At 58.4% G+C, this 20,403-nt stretch overlaps 1 protein-coding gene across 4 annotated transcripts in view; it reads left to right on the forward strand.

The window, feature by feature from the left end:
- Positions 1-1,865: 1,865 nt before the first annotated feature.
- The window catches only part of FLT4 (fms related receptor tyrosine kinase 4), a 39,485-nt gene continuing 20,947 nt past the window's right edge, over positions 1,866-20,403 (forward strand). For 2 of the 4 annotated variants that reach the window (XM_051833789.2, XM_051833790.2), the window contains exons 1-10: positions 2,035-2,190; positions 12,530-12,626; positions 12,987-13,231; positions 13,423-13,535; positions 13,669-13,831; positions 13,985-14,124; positions 14,364-14,532; positions 14,832-14,949; positions 17,926-18,080; positions 18,161-18,323. In XM_051833789.2, the coding sequence (XP_051689749.2) occupies positions 2,133-2,190; positions 12,530-12,626; positions 12,987-13,231; positions 13,423-13,535; positions 13,669-13,831; positions 13,985-14,124; positions 14,364-14,532; positions 14,832-14,949; positions 17,926-18,080; positions 18,161-18,323 (1,421 nt within the window). In that variant the 5' untranslated portion in view covers positions 2,035-2,132. Of the gene's footprint in view, positions 2,191-12,529; positions 12,627-12,986; positions 13,232-13,422; positions 13,536-13,668; positions 13,832-13,984; positions 14,125-14,363; positions 14,533-14,831; positions 14,950-17,925; positions 18,081-18,160; positions 18,324-20,403 lie in introns of all 4 variants that reach the window. The other 2 variants (XM_051833788.2, XM_070075813.1) reach the window with 2 other exon arrangements.

The raw sequence follows: 20,403 nt of genomic DNA on the forward strand, positions 1-20,403 counted from the left end.
CAGAGAAAAATCAATTATCTAAATGTGAAAGAAAAACCAATTTAAAAATTTGAGTGATAGAAAAGATAACCCTCTTCACAACATCAAGAGTGAAGACTTAAAAGCACTAACAAAAAGGAAAAAAGTCATAAGGAGGGCTGCATGAAAATTAAGATCTTCCCCTTTCCTGGGGAAAAAAAATAAAAAGATACCAATAAGAAAGTGAAAAGTGGGACACGGAATGGAAACGGGATGTAGCCCATGGTGGTTAAGGGTATTTTCCAAAGATGGCCTCAGCAGTACCTCCCATTCCACATGCTCTTCTGGAGAACGACTTTGCCTCTCCCATCAAGCGCTGATGGGTATGTCTCCTAGGCAGGTTTTGACTTCTTTGAGATGGTAAGACTTCCACCTGGCTCTCTTGGGATGCTCACTCTGCAGAAGCCAACAGCATCCTACAAAACAACCATCCCAAGCTTGCCATGCTGGAAAGGCCATGAATGGGTGCACAGGTTGCCAGTCCCAGCTGAGCTCATGACAGCCAGCACCAACCACCATCCATCCAATCCAGTCAAACCTTCGCTAGCTGACAACAACAGCTTGAGGGACCCAAGCAGAAATTACCCTGCCAAGTCTTCTCACATTCCTGACCCATAAAAACAAGAGCAGAATAAAACAGTTGCCACTTTGCAGCTATGGAGAGAGAGAGAGAGAGAGAGAGAGAGAGAGAGAGAGAGAGAGAGAGGAACAGGGCACATAAACACCAGGAAATACGCAAAACTGTTCATAGCAGCTAAAGCTGGAAACTGGTAACAGCAGGCAACAACTTCCATCAGTAGTAGATGCATAATAAACTGTTTATTCTACAGTATGCAAGTGAGCAAAGCAGTATTGATGAATCTCACAAAAGTGTTTAAGGATTAAATATATCTGCTACATATCTATTTAAATCACTTTTTTAAATAAGCAAAGCATTATTTCATGAAATAATGAAAAAAGCAGGAAAGTGATAAAGCCATCATAGTGGAAATCTTTGGTGGGGTGGGGGCGGAAGGCAGGCAGTTTCTGGAATGCCAGTGCCATTCCATATCCTTTGGCCTGGGTAGTGCAAATATGGGTGTTTGCTCTAAAATTCACATTTATAATACACCGATGTCTTATATACTTCGCCCAAGTGTTACATATCACAGTAAGTTTTGTTTTAAAATTGAAAGAAAGCAACAAAATATAGGACTAAGGGAAAAAAGTCTACCCATTCATTATTTGGTTGTCTTAATTCCTCCAACGTTACTTATTAAATCAGCAAAACGGTCTCCACGATTCCAACTTAACACTCTCAGTGCTGCCTCGTCCTTGAGAGCGGTAGTGGTTGCAGCCGACCCTCTGGGATCATTTGAGGGCGAAGATAAACGGGCTTTGGGGACCCATGGGGAAGTGTGAACCAAGTGAGCACACGCAGAGGGAAGACGGTGAGACGGTCATCGTCGCAGGACTTATTTTTAAAGAAATGTTGAGAGGGAGAACTGAAAACAGAAAGGAGGCATATGGGAGGGTGGCCAGGCCAGAAAGCACGGTGTCACCCCAGGGGCCAGTGTGGGCACGAGTCCGCCACAGAGACCTCGAGAGGACCCACAGCGGAGACCAGGCCTGCAGGCGGGGACGGGCGCAGCCCCCATGCACGCCTCCCGCTCGGGAAGCGGACATCTGCGGGACGGTGACGAAGATGGGACCGACTGCTGTTTCAAGCAGCGGCGCTCAATGTTGTCAAAGGACGGAGAAACGTGAGCGACCGCCTTCCGTCCATCCCTGGTGCCAGGCCCCAGCTGCTTCCCAGCGTGGCGAGGGGTGGGCATCGTCAGTGACCTCCACTGCCCGGGGCGGCCACGCCGGACAAGGACGCCGCGGACTGGGAAGTGCGGGCTCTGGAGAGGGGCCGAGCAAAGCTGAGGTCCTTCTCGCCGACCCCGCACTCTCCGGCAACCGCTGGGAGGTCCTGCGCGAGGTGCGAGGGGCGGTCGGAGGGCCCCCCTCCCCGCCCCGGCCCGCCTCCGCGACGGCCCCGCCCCGGCCCGCCCCGGGCTGCCCGAAGGCGCCCTCATTCCCAGCCCCTAGCTGCGGCCGCGCAGGTCGCACCCGCGCCGCAGCGGCCGGAGATGCCGCGGGGCGCCGCGCCGGGCCTGTTCCTCTGGCTCTGCCTCGGATTCCTCGACGGTGAGCGCGGGACTGGAGGTGAAGGGGGTACGCGCGGCGCGGACGGGCAGGAATCCGCGGGCCCGGAGCGCGGCGAGGAGGAAGAGTCTGCGGGACTTTTGTCCCGGCGCCGGAGAGGCCAGCGGGCTGCGCCTTGGGTGCCCGACCGGTTCCTGCGTCCAGTGTTCTCGGAGCGAGCTCCGTCGGGCTGCAGCCGTAGCCCGGATCTTGCGTTTCCCCTCTCCTTGTTCCCTGGGTCCCGGCGCAGTACGGCCCGGCCCGCAATCCCCGGGGGCGTCGCAGGGAGCCGGAGCGACCGACCTGGCCTGGCCCAGGCTTGAGCTCGCTTCTCGTGGGCTCTGGAAATCATTCCTCCAGCCGGGAGGCGCGATGCAGGCGCAGGGGCTCTGGACCTCCGCGGCGCAACCTCGGTCGCGAGGGCGCAGGTGCCGGCACGGACTTAAGGCGAATCCAAGGTCCGCTTCTCGTGGGCGACCAGCGCTGCAGAAAGGGCAGAAACGTAGGACTCTTCGGATTTGAGGGGACAGGAGGAAGGAGGACCAAGGAGCCTGGACTAGAAGGCAGAGTCTGCCACCAAGCAGAGGAGAAGCGGGGTTGGGTTTGTGCCCTTGGGGGGAGAGCGCAGGTGTGTTGGGAAAGGGGGCTGTGGAGATTGAGGCCGAGGGTCGAGGGTCGGAGGAGAGAGTTCAGGTGTGGGCGGGAGTGGAGATTTGGATGGGACCGCAGAGGAGATGGCGTGGCTCTGGGAATCACCAGGCACGGGGCCTCTTGGGTGCCCCAGGTGCAGGGAGGCGTGAAGAGGCCTGAAGGGAGAGATATGCGGATGGAGGTGGCTTTGTTGCTTCCTCTGGTCCAGGTCTCTAGGACCACACAGCTCTGCTCTCTCTGTCCCCTCCTCCCCCAGGTCGGAGGACCCAGGACAGGGGAGGAGAGGGAGGCGTGGCTGAGCCTGGGGGAGGAGGGTCTCCCAGGACCCTTGCACCCATCCCATGGCCAGGCTCTCCCAGGTGCTCTGGCTGTGTGTGTTGAGTGACTGAGTGAGTGTGAGTGGAGGAGTGAATGGGGCCCTGGTTGGACCGCCTGGGTGTGGAATGGGAGCTGTCCCCCCCCCCCACCTTCAGGCTACATTAACTGAGACTTGGGAGAGAGGCTGGACTGAGACGTTGGACAGGAAGCAGAGGCAAGGGTCTAAGAGAGGACACTAAGGTCAGGAGGCCCGGGGGGAGGGGAGCTTCCAGAGAAATGAGGAAGATTCCACAGGAGGAGGAAAGAACCTGGGGAGGCCAGAGGGTGTGGGAGGTGGAGGCGCATCAAGAGGCAAGGCCATGTCACGCAGTCCGTGCAGGTGACTGATCAAATCGACCAGCAAAGGACAGACAAGGAGACACCCAGGAAAGGAGGTGTCCCAGGCTGGCAGGGAAATGACAAGAGACAGAGACTCACCTCCCTCCAGCCCCAGCTGCGCTAAGCAGAACCCTAAAAGCCCTGAGTCTTAAGGGGTGCTGTGTCCTGTACCCCCAAGTACTGTCAAGTGTCAGGATAGCCAGAGCAGGAGGCAGGCGAGCAGCCTGATAACCCTAAGCTGACCCTCCAAGGTATAAGAATGGTCATAGAAGTGAACTCTGGCCCCTGCTGTGTCCCAAAGTGCCTTGCTCTGTGGCCTCAGTTCCTTTTCCTCTCCCTGCACCTGCACCTCCACCTCCCTGCGAACAGCAGTGGAGCAGGCTGGCAGCCCCCAAGGGCTGTGCATGCCAGGGCTGCACTGCCAGGTTCACAACCCAGCCAGGTCCACAGTCCCATCCCAGCAGAGTCCCTGCAGAGAGAGGGCTGTGTGCACTGCCGGTCAGTTCAGGGATGTGTACAGGAGGCTGAGGACACTGGCTACTGCTGTGGCCTGAGTCATGCAGGAGCCAGTCCCTGCCCCTCAGCCCTACCGCAGGCCCAAGGTGGACAGCAGTGTAAGGGGATGAGGCAGGATGCAGGCGCCCAAGTGCTCTGCAGACTCCAGTGCAGACCTGAGGCTGGGACTGCGGCTGAGGGGCCCTGCTGCCTCCCCAGTGCACAGCATCCCCAGGACCAGGCCCAAGACGATGAACTATCTGGCTTACTCCTCAGCATGCCCTCCCCACCCTGACCCCAAGCAGTGGCTCACTGGCCCAGGAAGGAGATTGCAATTCATACAAGCCATGAACCACGGTGCCTGCTCAGGGTGGCTGAGGGAGGATTTGGACCTGCACCCATTCTGCAGGGGTTTCCCGATGCCAGACTGGCAGGGACACAGACATGGCAACAGACATCCGTGGCTCAGAGATGAAAGTATTCAGCAGCCTCTGTGCGGCCAGCAGGTGACTGTAAGACTGCACAGGAAGGCGATGTCACTTCCAGCCACCGGCTTCCTGCAGAACTCCAGGAAAGGGAACCCCAGGCAGGGCAACGACCGTCTCAAAGTGCCACAAGCAGGAAAGTAGATCTGGTGAATGAGACAAGAGGACAGTCAGACACACAGGGGACAGTGACAGGAGCCAGCAAGGCAGCAGCAGCAAGGAAGCCGTTTTCTCTGCAAGGCAGGTGGAAGGGAAGAGCACCAGGGGGGTCCTGAGATTGTGCAACAGGTGGGGACCCTGGAAGGAGGAAGGAACCCATGGCCTCCCCGTAGAGTGTCCATCGGGCTGTCCTGCAGATCCCAGGTCACGTGACTAGGCCAGACAAGGAGGGAGGAAGGCTGGGAGCACGCAGGTGTGATGGGGCAGAGTGGAATGAGGTTATCCAGGAAAATGAGTGAGGTCCAAGTGTGAGGAGGAAGGTTCTTCTCTGTGCTGGCTTGTATCCCTCCTGCTGGCATTTGGGCGGATTTCCTGTTGCCTAGGCCTAGCCTCAGCCCCATGGCCCTCTGAGACTCCCCTTGCAGGTGGGGGAGTGGGCAGGCAGAGGGCTCCAGAGGACCCTCACTCTCCCTGGCTCGGCATCTGAGTGAGACCCAGGCGACAGGTCCCGGCTGGAGCCAGGGATTCCTGAGTTTCGATCTTTTTCAGACACTGGCTTCCTCTGAGATCTCAGTTTTCCGGTCACGCCGAGGGGACAGTGTGGGAGCAGGAAAGTGTGGGCATTCGTCACCGAGGCACTCCGGGGGAGTGCTCTGGTGGAGAGCGGGGGGCAGGGCAAACCTCAGGCCCAGCCCCACCATGGTCCGTGGCTGGCCAGGTCGGGGTGGCAGATGGGGGAGCCCCGCCACGTGGCCCACAGGGTCAGCAGGGGTTCATGGGAAAGGACTTGTCGGCCACAGAAGAGGACATCCTGCCTGCGTTTCCCTCTTCCTGCGGCAGGAGCCGGTGGCCCCGATTTAGCAGCAGTGGGGGCCACCTCTGAGCCAGCTGGGCTGTCTGATAACACAGCTCGTCCTGCTGGCTGCCAGCAGAGCCCTGACCCCAGGGAGACCAGGGCAGCTGCTCCGCGCTGGGCACTCAGCATCTGCTCAGGCCCCTTCCCCCTTGCCACCTGCATGGGGTGTGCAGGTACCCCAGCTCCCCGGCAGGTCCAGTCCTGGCTCAGCCTTCCCACTGTTCCCTGGCTGCCCCCAAGGGACCGTCTGCATCACAGGTGTGGTCCCCAAAAGATTAGCAGTGGCAGCCACTGCACATCCTGACCCCAGCACCATGGCTTTTCCCAAGCCCCACAGATGCCCTGCAGGGGGGCAGCTAAGAAGCCAGGCAGAAGGTGCTGCACACACACACACACATACACACACACACACCACCCCCAGAGGTCTGCCAGGCCTGGAAGGGGCTTCATTCCCACGTGCTCTGCATCCCGCTCTCTATGTAAAACCCAGGCTTTCGGATGGGCTTAGGGAAGACTTTATTCTCTCTCAGACCAAGGTTGCCCTCAGTTCTATAAAACGGAAGAGACTACTTTGATGAGGCAGGGCCCACGCCTGCCACACCCATGCTTGAATTTCTAACAGTAAACACGCCTCGGTGTCGAAATGGTTAAACAAACTGCCTCCCACTAGGGCTAGTTGGACCCAACCTAGAAGCTGGGAAATTGAGATGAAAGGAGCCAGTAGCTCACTAGATGCTAGTGGCAAAGTGGCTCAGGTCACGGAGGTGGCCGATGTCTGGTGTCTGGCCCAAATGCCATGGGGATCAAGGGATAAGAAGGGAGTGGCAGGGCAGGTAGCTGGCTGCATTCCTCAAGGAAATCCCTCGAGTGGTGGATGGATGCCACCTCTCGGACATTGGACCCTGATGCCCTAGAGACCTTTTGTAAGATCGGCTGCCCCCCAGGTCCACTGCTCGCTTGATGTGCCCCTCCCCCAGTACCTGGCAGCTGCACCTTTCCTGGCACTGCCTCCCTCACCTTCTATACCTACCCATATTTTAGGTACTTTCTGTCCCTTGGGTCCTCCGGGCCAGTCCTGGGCCAATCACCAGCCAAGCCCAATGCTGGCTGTGCGAGGGTGAGAAGGCACAGGAACTCAGGCAGCTGCTACAAGGAGGAGAGGAGCCTCCCTAGGGGCTCTGAGAAGGGGGGCAGCTGTGACGTCATGGATGTCACATGGATGGTGAAGTCTTCTGGGGTGGGCAGGGCACTGAGTGAGGGGCAAGGAGACCAAGAGGTGTTCAGATTCCAGCCACAAACAGCTGGGAAGCTGGGAATGGTTTTAGGCCGGACAGGGATCAGTGTTCTAGAAAGTACGTCAGGTAAGGACGGGACCATTGGGGCCACACCAGGGGTTGGTCCATGGGAGGGACACTGAAGCTGGACAGATGGTGGGGACAGGGGGAGAAGAGGGGAGAGAGATCACCCTGTGGCCAGGACAGTGTACGTGTCTGAACACTATGACTGCCAAGTGCTTCTTTAGCCCAGCCAGCGGAGGGGAGGGGCAGGAGCCTGGCATTCCCAGCCACCCCACCACCGATGCCACCTCCTGGGCCAGCAAGCTCCTAATCCACCTACAAAGCCCTAGGTTACAAAGACCACATCTGTGCCAGCAAGGTGTTCCCTGACCCCCATGCCTCTGCTCCGACCTCACACTCAGCAGGTGGTGACAGCAAAGGCTCAGTGTGCAAAAGCTGGTAGCACTCTGCTCGCGGGGCTTCTTGAGGTGCTGTTGTGCTCTCTGCAGCCTGTGGGTCCTAGCAAGCCCTGTTTCACAGTGGGGAAACAGGCTTGGAGAGAAGAAGCAACTTGCCTAAAGCCCTGCAGCCAGAGAGAGGGGCATCATGGGATCCAGCCACAGCCCCTCCCACTGCAGCCATCCCAGGCCTACAGGGTGAAGTGGGAGGCTGGTGGCCTCCTGGCCTTCACACTGCAGGTTTGGAGGCACAGGGACTGCCCGCGAATTAGGGGGGAACCCCACCCTGCCAGGACTCTGCATATGGCTGACCCAGAGAAGAGACAGAGCTGGCACAGGTCTCTCCACTCTGCCCAGACCAAGAACCAATGCACAGAGACCTCAAGCCCAGCTATGCCTGGCCAGCTGTCCCCTTGTTCCTGCTCATACTCTCAGCCAGAGTGACCTCCAAGCTCACAGAGGATCCTGGTGTCGTTGTGTGCAGGACCTGGGGAGGCAGTCATGGCCCATGCCATCATAGCCTGGGAACTACCTAGAGACACAAACCCTCCTTGCTGCAGATCATAGCTGAGAGGGGTTGGATGCTCTTGACCTCATCACCAGGGATAGGTGCACAGGCCTTGGAGCACACTGACTGGGCCCGGGCAGCAGAGGAGGGCAGAGGGCACAAGGCAAACCCAGGCAGGGCAGTGGGCGAGGTCCTGATGTGGCAGGACTGAGAGATGCAGCCAGCCAGGATGGTGGGGGCTGCCAGGAGGCCATATCGAGGGCATCTCTGGGTTCAGATGGCTTTGAAGAGCCGGTGAAGGCACCCTCAGGTCCTGATATCCTGCTGGGCTGAGGTGGGGGACGGAGCCCAGGCAGCAGGCTGAGTTCAGGGAAGCTGTGGGAGAGATGTTGCTGTGACCCCAGCCCTCTCCCTCTTCACTGCCCTGTGGACTCAGCTATGCACCTGCAGGCAGCTCCCAGGAGCAGCTCCTAGGAACAGCTCCCAGGAGCAGCTCGGAGCAGTGCTGTCCCCAACACTGCAGAGAGAACCAGGCCCTGTCTCACTAGACCATGTCCCCAAATCTCATAGAGGTGGACGCAGAGGAAAATAGGAATTCTGTGTGGGATGGAGGGCAGAGGGGATGGCAGTTCCCCAGGGCCACACCGAGATGTCCATGAAGTGAAAGTCAGCCTCACTCTCTTGCTTCAGTTCTGCCTGTGCCACAGTTTCCCAGGAGAGATCTTTCTGAAGCCTGGCATTGGTGCTTTAAAGGGCCTTGTCTGCAGGGACCAGGCCATGCAGGGAACAGACCCCAGAAGGGGGGAGTGCAGTGACCAGGGCCCAGGTGGCCATGTGCTCTCCTGCGGAGGAGGAGCGGCTCTGGGGCTTCAGATTGGAGGAGCTGAGGCCCACAGGGGCCAGATTCTTGTCTGAGCCCTTCCAGCCTGTGCCTGTGGAAAGGAGGCTGGGGCGCCCCCTGCAGGGACGGGCCTGTTACTGCACAGCTGCGGAGCTGCCCGCTGCTGCCAGGGCTGGAGCCTGTTTCCTCACATTTGTAGACTTCCTGTGATCCCTACCAGCCCCGCTCCCAGGCTTTGGGAAGACCAGATGAGACAGCAACAGCCAGCCACTGCCTGGCTCATGACCAGCGCATACCCACAGGACTTCCCACCCACCCCGTCCCTCGCCGAGGGGTGGTGCTGCCGCAGGAGGCAGCAGGACACCCATTGTCCACTGTTCCTGTGGCTGACACACAGGTCCCCATGGCCCCAGGCCAAAGGGTGTCCCAGGGCTGCTGACAGCACAGAGAAGAGGAGGCGTGCGCTCTGGCCCGCTGACCCCAGCCGGCGCCTTCCCCGGGCCCCTCTGCTGCAGGCCTTGGGGCCAGGGCCATGCTGGCGGGGGGAAGGAAGAAGCCAGTTCCCAGGCCAGGAACAGGAAGGCAGGGGGAGTGTGGTAGAGGCCGGGATGACAGCACTTCCTGCTGCGGGAAGGGAAGGCCAGCGGAGACAGACAACAGCCAGGCAGGAAGGATGCACCTTCTTCAGAGCTGCAGGTGGGGGCTGGGCCGCCCCAGAGCCTGTGGACACAGCAGTGTTAGGCCCAAATCTGGCCCGCCGCTGAGTGGCCAGGGGCGTGCAGTCACCAGGGACTATCTTTCCCACGGGAATGACGGGGTCTGGCACGCTTCCAGCCGGAAGAAAGATGGATGGTGGAGGTTCTGTTGGATGTCCCCTCCTCTGTCCATCCTCCTACCTGTCCATCCTCCCTTCCTCCCATCTGTCCCTCCATCCACCCAACCATGCACTCAGTCATTCAACAAACATTTATTTGTTGTGCCAGCCTGTGCCAGCCATGGGGTGGGCTAGAAAAGGGAGCTGTCTTGGTTCCTGCCCTACTGAAACTGCTCTGAGGACGGCATAGAAGCACACAATTAGACACACAAAGAAGTTCATGAGAGCACCACAAGTCATGGTCAGAGGACCGAGTAAGCACCAGGAAGCTGAAGGGAGCTGGTTTTTGTAGGATGTGAGGAGGTTGTATCTAAGCTGAGGCCTCAGGTGAGAGGAGGCCACAGTGCAGGAAGAGGAGAGGAGATGGGAGCAGAGGTGTGTGCAAAGGCCCTGAGGTAGGAAAGGGCAGCCGATGTGTTGAGAACAGTCTGGAGGCTATGGTGGCTGAAGGACATGAATATTAGGTGGCAGGTAGAAAGGCTAGGCCCCAGTCTGCAGTTTGGATTTTGGGAGAGTGCAGTGGGAAGTCCACAGTGGGGTAAAGTAAGCCTGATGTAGCCCATTTGTGTTTTTAAAATACCACAGATAACGGTGTGGAAGAGGGCAGGTGGGCTCCAGCTGCTGCAGGGGGTGGGTGCAACTGCGCAGACCCCAGCAGGACAGCAGGAGCTGGCTCTGGGATGCCTCTGGCCCAACAGGTGCTGGTGGTAGACAGATGGGCAGGGGGAGGAGAGGTGGCCGTCCACAGCGTGTCCCAAGGGAGGAGATGGATACTGTCAAGGGAAGAGCTTTTGGCAGGAAGGTGGTGGGGGTCTGAGTCTGGGGATTCCCCTCAGGGCACAATTCAACTGTGGGGCCATGGATCTCCATGGACCAGGACAGGGCCACGTGGGTGGGAGGAAGGAGCATGGGCTTCTGATGAGGCTGAAGGGCTGAGTGGCAGTGGAACAGGGGCGTTGAGCCAGGAGGAAAGAGAGAAGATGGGCCCCAGTGCGGGATTGAAGGTGGGGAGGATTCAGAACATGCCTATGAGTGTGCGTGGCCAGGGGAGAGGCTAGGGTGCTGGTGAGTCATCGGTGGATGATGACATCATGTAGAATGGGCTGAGTTGGGCCAGGAGGGGATGGTGAGCTACGGTCTACAGAGAATAAGGGGAAGTGAGCAGCACAGCCACTGCTGAAGGGTTTAGAGGGGGAGAGGGTGGTGCCATCAGGTGTGTACAGGAATCGTCCCCTCAGGCATGTGGGTGATAGCAGCAACTGCCCCAGGGCAGTGATGTCCCCAGAAAGCCAGGCTCTAGATAAGATGAGAGGAGCCATCAGAGGACATTAGGGTCTGCAGCAAAGTCTGGTGATCACAGAGGGCACTGTGGAAGGTTGGTGAAAGCAAAGGCGAGCTTGCGGGGATGGGAGGAAAGGGTCGGCAAGAACTATGGATGGTCCTGTTCAGCACAGTGGTGTGGATGCTTCCTCTATTGGTGTACTGTCCCTAAGGCTCCCTCCCCTATCCATCCACACACACACACCACTCATCCATCCATCCATCCATCTACTCACCCATTCATCCATCCATTCACCCTCCTACACATTCACATACCCACCACCCATCCATGAATCCATACACACACACACATACACACACTCAGAACTGACCCATCCGTTCATTTGCCCATCCACCTACCCACCCATTCATCAATCATCCATCAGTCTTTTTTTCCCTCCATCATCCATCCAGCCATTCCTGTGTTCACCTGCTGGAACCATATTGCTCATCAGCTTCTGTTTGGGGATTAGTAAGATGTCTTCAGATCTGGCCATCACAGTTCAGTCCATGTGCTCTAACAGCAGGAGCCACAAGGGGCACAGATGAGGTAGGAGCCACCTGAGTAAGAGCAGCTGGTCCCCAAGGCAGGGGTACATGCCCTGGACCCTGTGAAGGAGAGCCTCAGGAAGGGAATACAGGAACCCCAAGGGACCTATGGGACTAGAAATCACTGGAGGCGAGAGACGAGGCTGTGTCTCCCTCCCCCCTCCAGGACAGGGACTTGGGGGAAGGGACAGGACGCAGCTCTGGGCCTCTGGCCACACAGAGTCCTCCCTTCCTGTTGTCTCAGGTTGGCCCTGGCAGGATACATCTGCCAGAGCACCAAGCCCAGACCTCCTGCGGGGCCCGACCCACCCCACCAGAGTCCCACCCCCAACATACATGTACATGTGGGTGCACACACCACTCTGTCACTGATGCATAAATATGCACCCCTGTACATGCATAAAGCCACACACTATGCTCATGGACACACAACAGACTCACACGCAGACCCACAGAAACTAACATGGACCCACACCTGTCAACATGCACAAATGCAGGCAGCAGGCTGGGGTCCCGTGGGACAGAGGGCTGAGTCCCAGTCAGCCTGCACCTGCCAAGGATGGGTTTCAGCCAGGGAGACAGGTTTCTCTGTGCGAGTAAAGAGATGATCTATGGGGAGAATGAGGCGTCGGGGGAGGCCCAGGTCAGGAGCCCATGGAGGAGACTGGGGCAGCCGGTGGGAAGCTGTGCAGGTGCAGAGAAGCTGATTGGGCCAGAGAATCGCCCATGGGGCCTGGGCAAGGGTGGGGTCACAGGTAGGGAACAGAGGGGCAGGCTCTAGAATGTGCAAGACTCACCCATGATCAGGGAGTGTTTGCTTGGGGTTCAAGAAGGAGGGGCCTTCAGGCAGAGCTATGGGATCACAGGGCCAGTGTAGGAGGAGGCTTTCTCCTTGCCAGCACCACAGCTGGCTTGGAGCCAAGTGCCTGGGCTCAGTCCACACTTTGACCACAGTTCCCCTAGGGCAGATCTGCCGTCAAGGCAGTCTCTGGTGGAGGCTGTGGTGTCTTGGAACCGTTCTGCCTCTACTCCAGGTGCACATGGCTAGACCAGGCTGCCCCTGCCCCAGGCTGGGGACTGTTCCCGTGGGCCAAGAAGACCTCACAGCACCTGATGGACATTGTCAGGTGAATCCCAGACTACAAGCCACACTAACCCTGTCTCCCACCTCAGGCCTGGTGAGTGGCTACTCCATGACCCCCCCGACCCTGAACATCACAGACGAGGTGTACATCATTGACACCAGCGACAGCCTGTCCATCTCCTGCAGGTATGTGGGCCCCCTCCCCCATGGCAGGAAGTGATGGCTGAGGATACAGAAGGCAGCCTGTCCCCAGTGTGGGTACCTGGAAGCCCTACAGACATAGGCAGACTGCATTCATCCAGCCTCAACCTCACCCACCCCCAGGGGCTCTGTGTGCCCAGAGATGGTGGCCTCCCTGCAGCCCTAGCTGTGATCCAGACACTGGCTCCCTGGGGCTCGTGACTGCCCTGCCCTGAGTGTGTGCTGTGTGCACCTGACCCCTGCACCATCCAGTCCTCTGCCATAGACAGCGATCTGCAAGGCTTAGCTTTTGAGGGAGGCTCTCTGGGGATTGTCCTCTTCTGACCTCCCCCGGTCCCCCACCAGGGGACAGCACCCCCTCGAGTGGGCCTGGCCAGGGGCTCCGGCAGTGCCAGCCACGGAGGAGAAGGACAGCGAGGACACAGGCGTCATGCGAGACTGCGAGGGCAGTGACACCAGGCCCTACTGCAAGGCACTGCTGCTGCGCGAGGCGCACGCCAACAACACAGGCAGCTACCACTGCTACTACAAGTACATCAAGGCCCGCATCGAGGGCACCACAGCCGCCAGCACCTACGTGTTCGTGAGAGGTGAGGCCGCCAGGCCCCTGCATCCCCTCCCTGCCGGCCTGCTGATCCTGGCACTGGCAGGAGGGAAGGGGGCCTCACCCTGCTCAGGAGGGTGGCATGCGGGCAGCAGCAGCAGCTGCAAGTCCCACGGGTCTGCCTCGCTGCCCCAGTCCTGGCCAGAGTCTCCCCCATCACCCACACCCTCTCCTCAGACTTCGAGCAGCCGTTCATCAACAAGCCCGACACACTCCTGGTCAACAGAAAGGACTCCATGTGGGTGCCCTGCCTGGTGTCCGTCCCTGGCCTCAACGTCACACTGCGCTCGGTACACAGCCTCCAGCTCCCCACCCCTGCCCTGGGATCTGGCCCTCTCGCCCTATCCGGGCAAGGCAGCCACTCTCCTAGCCAGGAGGGAGAGAGGGAGCAACCAGCTGCTGATGATGGCCATGTCCCTGCAGCAAAACTCAGTGTTGCGGCCCGATGGGCAGGAGGTGGTATGGGACGACCGCCAAGGCATGCGGGTGCCAACGCCGCTGCTGCGAGACGCCCTCTACCTGCAATGCGAGACCACGTGGGGCGGCCGGGACTTCCTGTCCAACCCCTTCCTCGTCCACATCACAGGTAGTAACTAACCCAGCCCCATGACTGCTCCAGTGCCTGGGCAGGAGGATGCAGGCCACACCCACCTGGAAGCGTGCTGTCCTTGCCACAGCTGGCATGCTGTGTGCACCGCCCCGCAAGAGCCCTGGGGGATAACTGCTCCTGTGTCACCAGGCAACGAGCTCTACGACATCCAGCTGTTCCCTAAGAAGTCCCTGGAGCTGCTGGTGGGGGAGAAGCTAGTCCTGAACTGCACTGTGTGGGCCGAGTTCAACTCAGGTGTCACCTTTGATTGGGACTACCCAGGCAAGCAGGTGAGCTCAGCAGCTGCCCCCGCCTACCTGTGCCTGGTGCGCTCTGGGCCACTGCGTGGAGGAGGTCGGCCAGCCCCATGTGCCCCAGCGTGATGGGGATGTCTTTCACCCCAAGGAGAAATCTGGGTCTGGGTCTGAGGCTCCCGGAGCCCCCACCGTTGGGACCGGGCCTGTGCCCTCCGTGGGTTAGCCCTGCCGAGGCCCAGCGACTGACCCCGGGCTTCCCCTGGGGCGGGCAGGCAGAGCGGGGTAAGTGGGTACCCGAGCGGCGCTCCCAGCAGACTCACACAGAGCTGTCCAGCATCCTGACCATCCACAACGTCAGCCTGCGTGACCTAGGCCCCTACGTGTGCGAGGCCAACAACGGCGTGCAGCGCTTCCGGGAGAGCACCGAGGTCATCGTGCACGGTATGGCCCAAGCTCAGGGTTCTCGTGCCCCACATTGCCTAGGTTGGGGCAGGCATCAAGGGTGGGGAACCAGGGTCCTTGGGCAGTGGGGCCTGGAGTCAGAGGTCATGTTGCACCTGAGCAGGAGGAAGGGAGGGTGGTGAGCGGAAGGCCCTGCCCAGTTCCCGAGCGCTGGACGGCCCAGCAAGCACCAGTCTGCAGTGTCTGGCTGCTGGGGACGCAGGAGCCGTGCTGCGACTCCCCACCCCCTTTCAGCACTGGTCAGCCCAGGATTTACATTGATGCCTCCTATCTGGCAGAAAAGCCCTTCATCAGCGTGGAGTGGCTCAAAGGACCTGTCCTGGAGGCAACCGCAGGAGACGAGCTGGTGAAGCTGCCCGTGAAGCTGGCAGCGTACCCCCCTCCCGAGTTCCAGTGGTAAGCTCCCCGGCACCTCCCTGCCAAGCCCAGCCCACAGTGGGCCCAGGGATGAGAAAGGCAGTGTCCTTCCTCACCAGAGTCCATGTGCTGAGTCCTGCTGGGGACTTTGTCTTGGGAGACCTCCAATGGGCGTGCACATGAGGCGAGATTCCAACTCCAAGGAGGTGGCCTGCGCTGCTGCCGAGTTGTGAAGAGTTTGAACAACACCCTCAGGCATGGGTGGGTGTGATGGGCACAACATGAGGCGTTGTCTCCTGCTTCCTATGTACCCTAAGCCCACCTGTGCTCTGGGTAACCTGCAGGGCTTGCCCCATGGCAACAGCTTCAGGCTCTCTGGGCCTCTTTCCAGCTCCTGCCTCTCCCAGGAGCCTCCTGTCCAGAAATCTGGAGATGCTATGTGGCTCTGACCCAGTGTCATGCAGCCCAGCCTTGGGCCGAGCTGGGTTGCATGGCAGTGAGCAGGAGAGCATCCAGGAAGCCTGAGGCCAGGCTGCCAGTCTCTGAGCTGAAAGAATGTTGTACCCCCCGAGCAGAGTGTGCCAGAGGCATTGATGGGACTCTTAGTAGTGGCTCTGACCCCACCAGGTGCTCCCCAGAGAGCTCAGGAGGGCATAGCACCACCCCATACACCCTCAGGCCATGTGAGCCATCCTCAGTCCCAATCCTGATACATTGCACTGTAGTCCAAGCCAGGGAAAGGAACAGCAGTCCAACCTGGGCCTGGAGCTCCTCCTAGTCTGTCCTCCTCCTTCTGACCAAGGGAACCACACTCCTCCCAGCCTGGGGCACCACCCTCCCAGCAGGGCAACAACAGGCCCAGGCATCCTGAGCCAATATCCCTTGCTCTGGCCATAGGTGGAAAAGCAAGCTTTTCCTGGGAGGGTCCTGGTCACCCAAGGCCCAGGATGACCCTTCTGAAGCCACAGATCCTGGGGTCCTCTGGAGACACATGGTGCAGTACAGGGGCCCTTGGGCACGGTCCTGAGGACACTGCTGCTGCCTGGAGCCTCACTCACAGGTGCAGCTCCTGGGGACGTGGGGACCCCCAAGCCACTCGCTGTGCCACATCAGTCTCCAGCCCACTCCCCAGGCAATGAGTCTCACATGGCTTTCCTGCGGGAGCATTCGCAGCATGTGCAGCCCTTCTCCTCCGGCTTGGCCAATACCTGCCTCCAGGAAGCGCTCAGCTGCCCCAGGGCACCAGTGGCCAGCATAGCCCCACAGGTGCCATCTTCCAATGAGGACCACACCAGTACATGGAGGGAAGGCCTCCAGGACAGACAGGCAGGCCACACTTAGAAGCCCCACAGCATGCCCAGCACAATAGCAGTGCCACCTACTGACACTGCTGCAGCTGGGCTCCTTGCCCACTGCAAGGTGCATTTGGTTTCCCCAGTTTTTAGGGGAGGACACAGTAGCTTATGGTGGTGAGGGGTTTGCCTGGGGTCGCAGATCTGGCTGGTGACAGACTCAGGATTGCAGCCTTGTTCGCCAGAGCTAGGCAGACAGCACAGCCTCAACTCCACCCATGCTCTGCCTTGCGTTGTGATCCCAGACCAATCACCTGCCTCTAGTCCCAGCCATGGCATCACAGCGGAGAGTCAAAAGCAGATCCCTACACCGCTCTCGCTTCTGGTCTCTGCCAGAGGGGCATTGCGCCCCTTTCCCAGACCCCACCGTAGCACCTCTCTGGCCGACATGTCCCAAGGGGACCATTTCCCAGCACTCAGGTTGCAAAAAGTCTGGCTCAGGACTGGGGAGGAGCCCCCTTGAGATATGAGGCCTCTGACACCCAGACAGCAGGCACCTAGCTGCAAGGGACCTCCGTGTGCTGGGTACAGCGGTGAAGAAACAATCTCCACCCCCAGGGCTCACAGCTCAGTGGAGGTGGGGTGGGAGTGGCAGCCAACAGCTACACACAGGAACCACTGTTTCTGACTAGGGCTGTCTAATCAAGATGGTGAGTAGGGCTACTCTGATGAGCGGAATAGCCAAACCCCAAGGAAGCAGGAGGAAGGAAATGTGCTGATTGCCCCGAATGGAGATTGACACGCAAGCAAGGTGCCCAGCTCTAGAGAAATCAACAACAGGCAGATTCGGGAGGCGGGGGGCAGAAAGCCAGGCAGGGACCGCCCCTCGTGGGCAGGATCTGGGCTGTCTTGCATGGGGACTGAATCTTCTTCCCGGGGTCCTGAAGGAGGACAGGACCAACGGACACCCCTGCAGTTGGTCCCCAAGTCAGTGTGGAAGAGCCGCTGCCAAAGACTTGCAGGGGGCAGGACCCTCCTGACTGGGCCTGGTGACCCTGGCTGCAGAGGGCTGGTCATGGCCACAGGCAGGGCAAGGGAGAAGAAGGAGGCTGCCACACACGAGTCATGGTCTCTTCTCACTGTGTGTGAAAACAGTTTGGAGGCTCTGGAAGTGAGTCCAGACCCAAGCCCAGTGCCTGGTGCGGCTGTGGGAACAGGCAGATCAGGCCTGGGACATCACCTCCGCTGCCGGGCCCTCTCGGCCTGGCCCAGGAACAAGTGTGCAGCAGCCTGGACTGCAGGACAAGCCTCAGGGCTCTTACTTCCTTCCTCCCAGCAGTAAACATGAACCTGCCATGGGTTCCACCTCTATGGATTCCACCCACCAGGGATAGCAAATATTTGGGGAGGAAAAAAATTGTGTCTGTACCGAGTATGTGCAGAATGTTTTATTCTTATTCCCCAAACAATACAGCACAACTTTGCATGGCATTTATATTGTGTTAGGCATTATCAGTCATCCAGTGCTACAATAATTTCACAGGTTCTATGCAGATCCTACATGCCATTGTACATAAGGGACTCAAACAGCAGTAGATTCTGGAATCCAGGAGGGTCCTATGGATTTCAAGGGACAGCTGCATCACAGTTGGAGGGGATGGGACTACCAGCTGGAGCTAAGGCAGGATCCACATGGTCACTGAACTCCCCTCCTGGCCTCTAGGTACAAAGACAGGAAGGCAGTGTCTGGGCGCCACAGTCCACACGCCCTTGTACTCAAAGAGGTGACTGAAGCCAGCGCGGGCATCTACACCCTTGCCCTGTGGAACTCTGCAGCCAGCCTGAGATGCAACATCAGCCTGCAACTGGTGGTGAATGGTACATGGGGCCGTGGCCAGGGCTGGGCCCAGGTGTCTGGGGGCAGGCCAGCTGACCAGCCATCTGCCTGTGCCCTGCAGTGCCCCCCCACATCCATGAGAAGGAGGCCGCCTCCCCCAGCATCTACTCCCGCCACAGTCGCCAGGCCCTCACCTGCACCGCCTCCGGGGTGCCCCCGCCACTCGGTATCCAGTGGCACTGGAGACCTTGGACACCCTGCAAGACGTTTGCCCAGCACAGCCTGTGAGTACGGCCATAGCCCCTCTGCTTCCCAGTCCCGATCCCAGCCCCAACCCCATTCACCCACCGCCCACGGAACCCTGCTCTAAACCTGAACCCCATCTTTGCTTGTGTTGCCTGTGCCTTTGAGGATTTATTCATAAAAATCTCCACCCAGATCGTGTCATGAAACTTTCTCTCTGTTTTCTTCAAGTAGGTTCTAGAAACCTAGTTTTGGTCTCATATTTAAACCTTTTAATCCATTTGGTTTTTGAAAGAGGTGAGAGACAGAGGTCTAATACCTTCTCTCACATGTGGATTTCTGGTTGTCCATGTCCCATGTATAGAACGGACTGTCTTGTCCCCAGGATGGGTTCCCCAGCAGCTTAGTTGAAGACACATCAGCTGCAGATATGTGGGTTTCTTTCAGGGCTCTGTGGCAGGTGTGTGGATTCTGCCTCCAAGGCTGCATGTCTGATTTATGCCAGTGCCAAGCTATCGTGGTTAAGGGAGCTCAGTAGTGAGCTTTGAGGTCAGCTGTCACGTTGCCCCCAGCTTTGTTCTTTCTGTTCAGGATCACTTTGGCTATTCAGGGTCTTCTGTGATTCCACACGAATTTTGTTATAAAGATTTATTTATTTATTGGAAAATCAGAGCTACACAGAGAGAGGAACAGACAGAGAGAGAGAGAGGTCTTCCATCCACTGGTTCACTCCCCAAATGGCCACAATGGCTGGGGCTGGGCCAGGCTGAAGCCAGGAGTCAGGAGCTTCTTGTAGATCTCCCATGCAAGTGCAGGGACTCAAGCACTTGGGCCATCTTCTGCTTTCTCAGGTGCATTAGCAGGGAGCTGGATCTGAAGTGGAACAGATGAGTCTGGAACCAGCACCCACATGGTGGTGGCTTTACCTGCTATGCCACAATGCCAGCCCCTCCACACAAATTTTTAAAATGTTTATCTACTTCCGTGAAGAATGTCTAGGATTGCATTAAATCTGTAGATTTCTTTAGTTAGTATGGGCATTTTAACAATTTCAACTCATCTAACCTGCTGTAGCCAATCTCTGGCCTCACCTCCCGAGCCAGGCTCAGTCTCTCTCTCTGTCAATCCAAGAAGCCTGGCAGGACACTGGAGCTGGGCCAGCTCATACCACCTCCTTTGAGAACAAAGTCCCCAGACCCATAATTGCACCATCAGAAGCAGACAAAAGGGCAGGCCTCTATGCAGCAAGGACAGTGCTTGGCCAAGGGGGCAGACCTGGGTAGAGCCGTGACACCTGCACTGAGCTGTGTGGCACACCAGGCACCTGCACACGCTTTGCTAATCCATGCAACTCATAATCCCCCTTACAGAGGAGGAGACAGGCGACTCTCCCGAGGTCCCAGTTGTGAACCACACAGCGTGCTCCTCTGCTGGGACAGGACCCTCCCGAGCTTGCTGTCAGCACATGGACAGACTGAGGGCTCAGACAAGCAGGGCGTGGGGAGCAGGTGCTGAGGTGGCTCAGTGTCTTAAAAAAAAAGAAAAAAAAAAAGATTATTTGAGAGGTGGAGTTACAGAGAGACAGAGAGGTCTTCCACCCGCTGGTTCACCCCTCAGATGGCACAACAGCCACAGCTGAGCCAATCCAAAGCCAAGAACCAGGAGCTTCTTCTGGGTCTCTCACGTAGGTGCAAGGGCCCAAGGACTTGGACCATCTTCTACTGCTTTCCCAGGCTGGATCAGAAGTGGAGCAGGCAGGACTTGAACTGGCGCCCATATGGGATGCTGGCGCTGCAGGCTGGGGCTTTAACCCATTGTGCCACAGCACTGGCCCCAGGCCAGGATCTTGACAGCACCAGGGAACCAGCCAGGGAACTGAGCAGGGGACATGCCAGGGCAGGTGTGCCATGTAGCCAGAGACCCTTGCATCACAGGCCAGAGAAGGACAGAAGCTGGAAACCCAGGCAGGAGGTGAGGACTGCACCTCTGGTGTGGTTGGGGACAGGCTCAGTAGGGGTGACTGTCGGCCTGAAATGTCCAAGGCCCCTAAGGGATTGTGTTGAACCATGTGGGCTGCAGCTTAGCACTGGCCTCTGCAAATGTGCTTCCTTCCAGGGCTCC

The sequence above is a fragment of the Oryctolagus cuniculus genome, chromosome 6, assembly GCF_964237555.1.
Source record: "Oryctolagus cuniculus chromosome 6, mOryCun1.1, whole genome shotgun sequence".
Lineage (NCBI taxonomy): Eukaryota > Metazoa > Chordata > Mammalia > Lagomorpha > Leporidae > Oryctolagus > Oryctolagus cuniculus.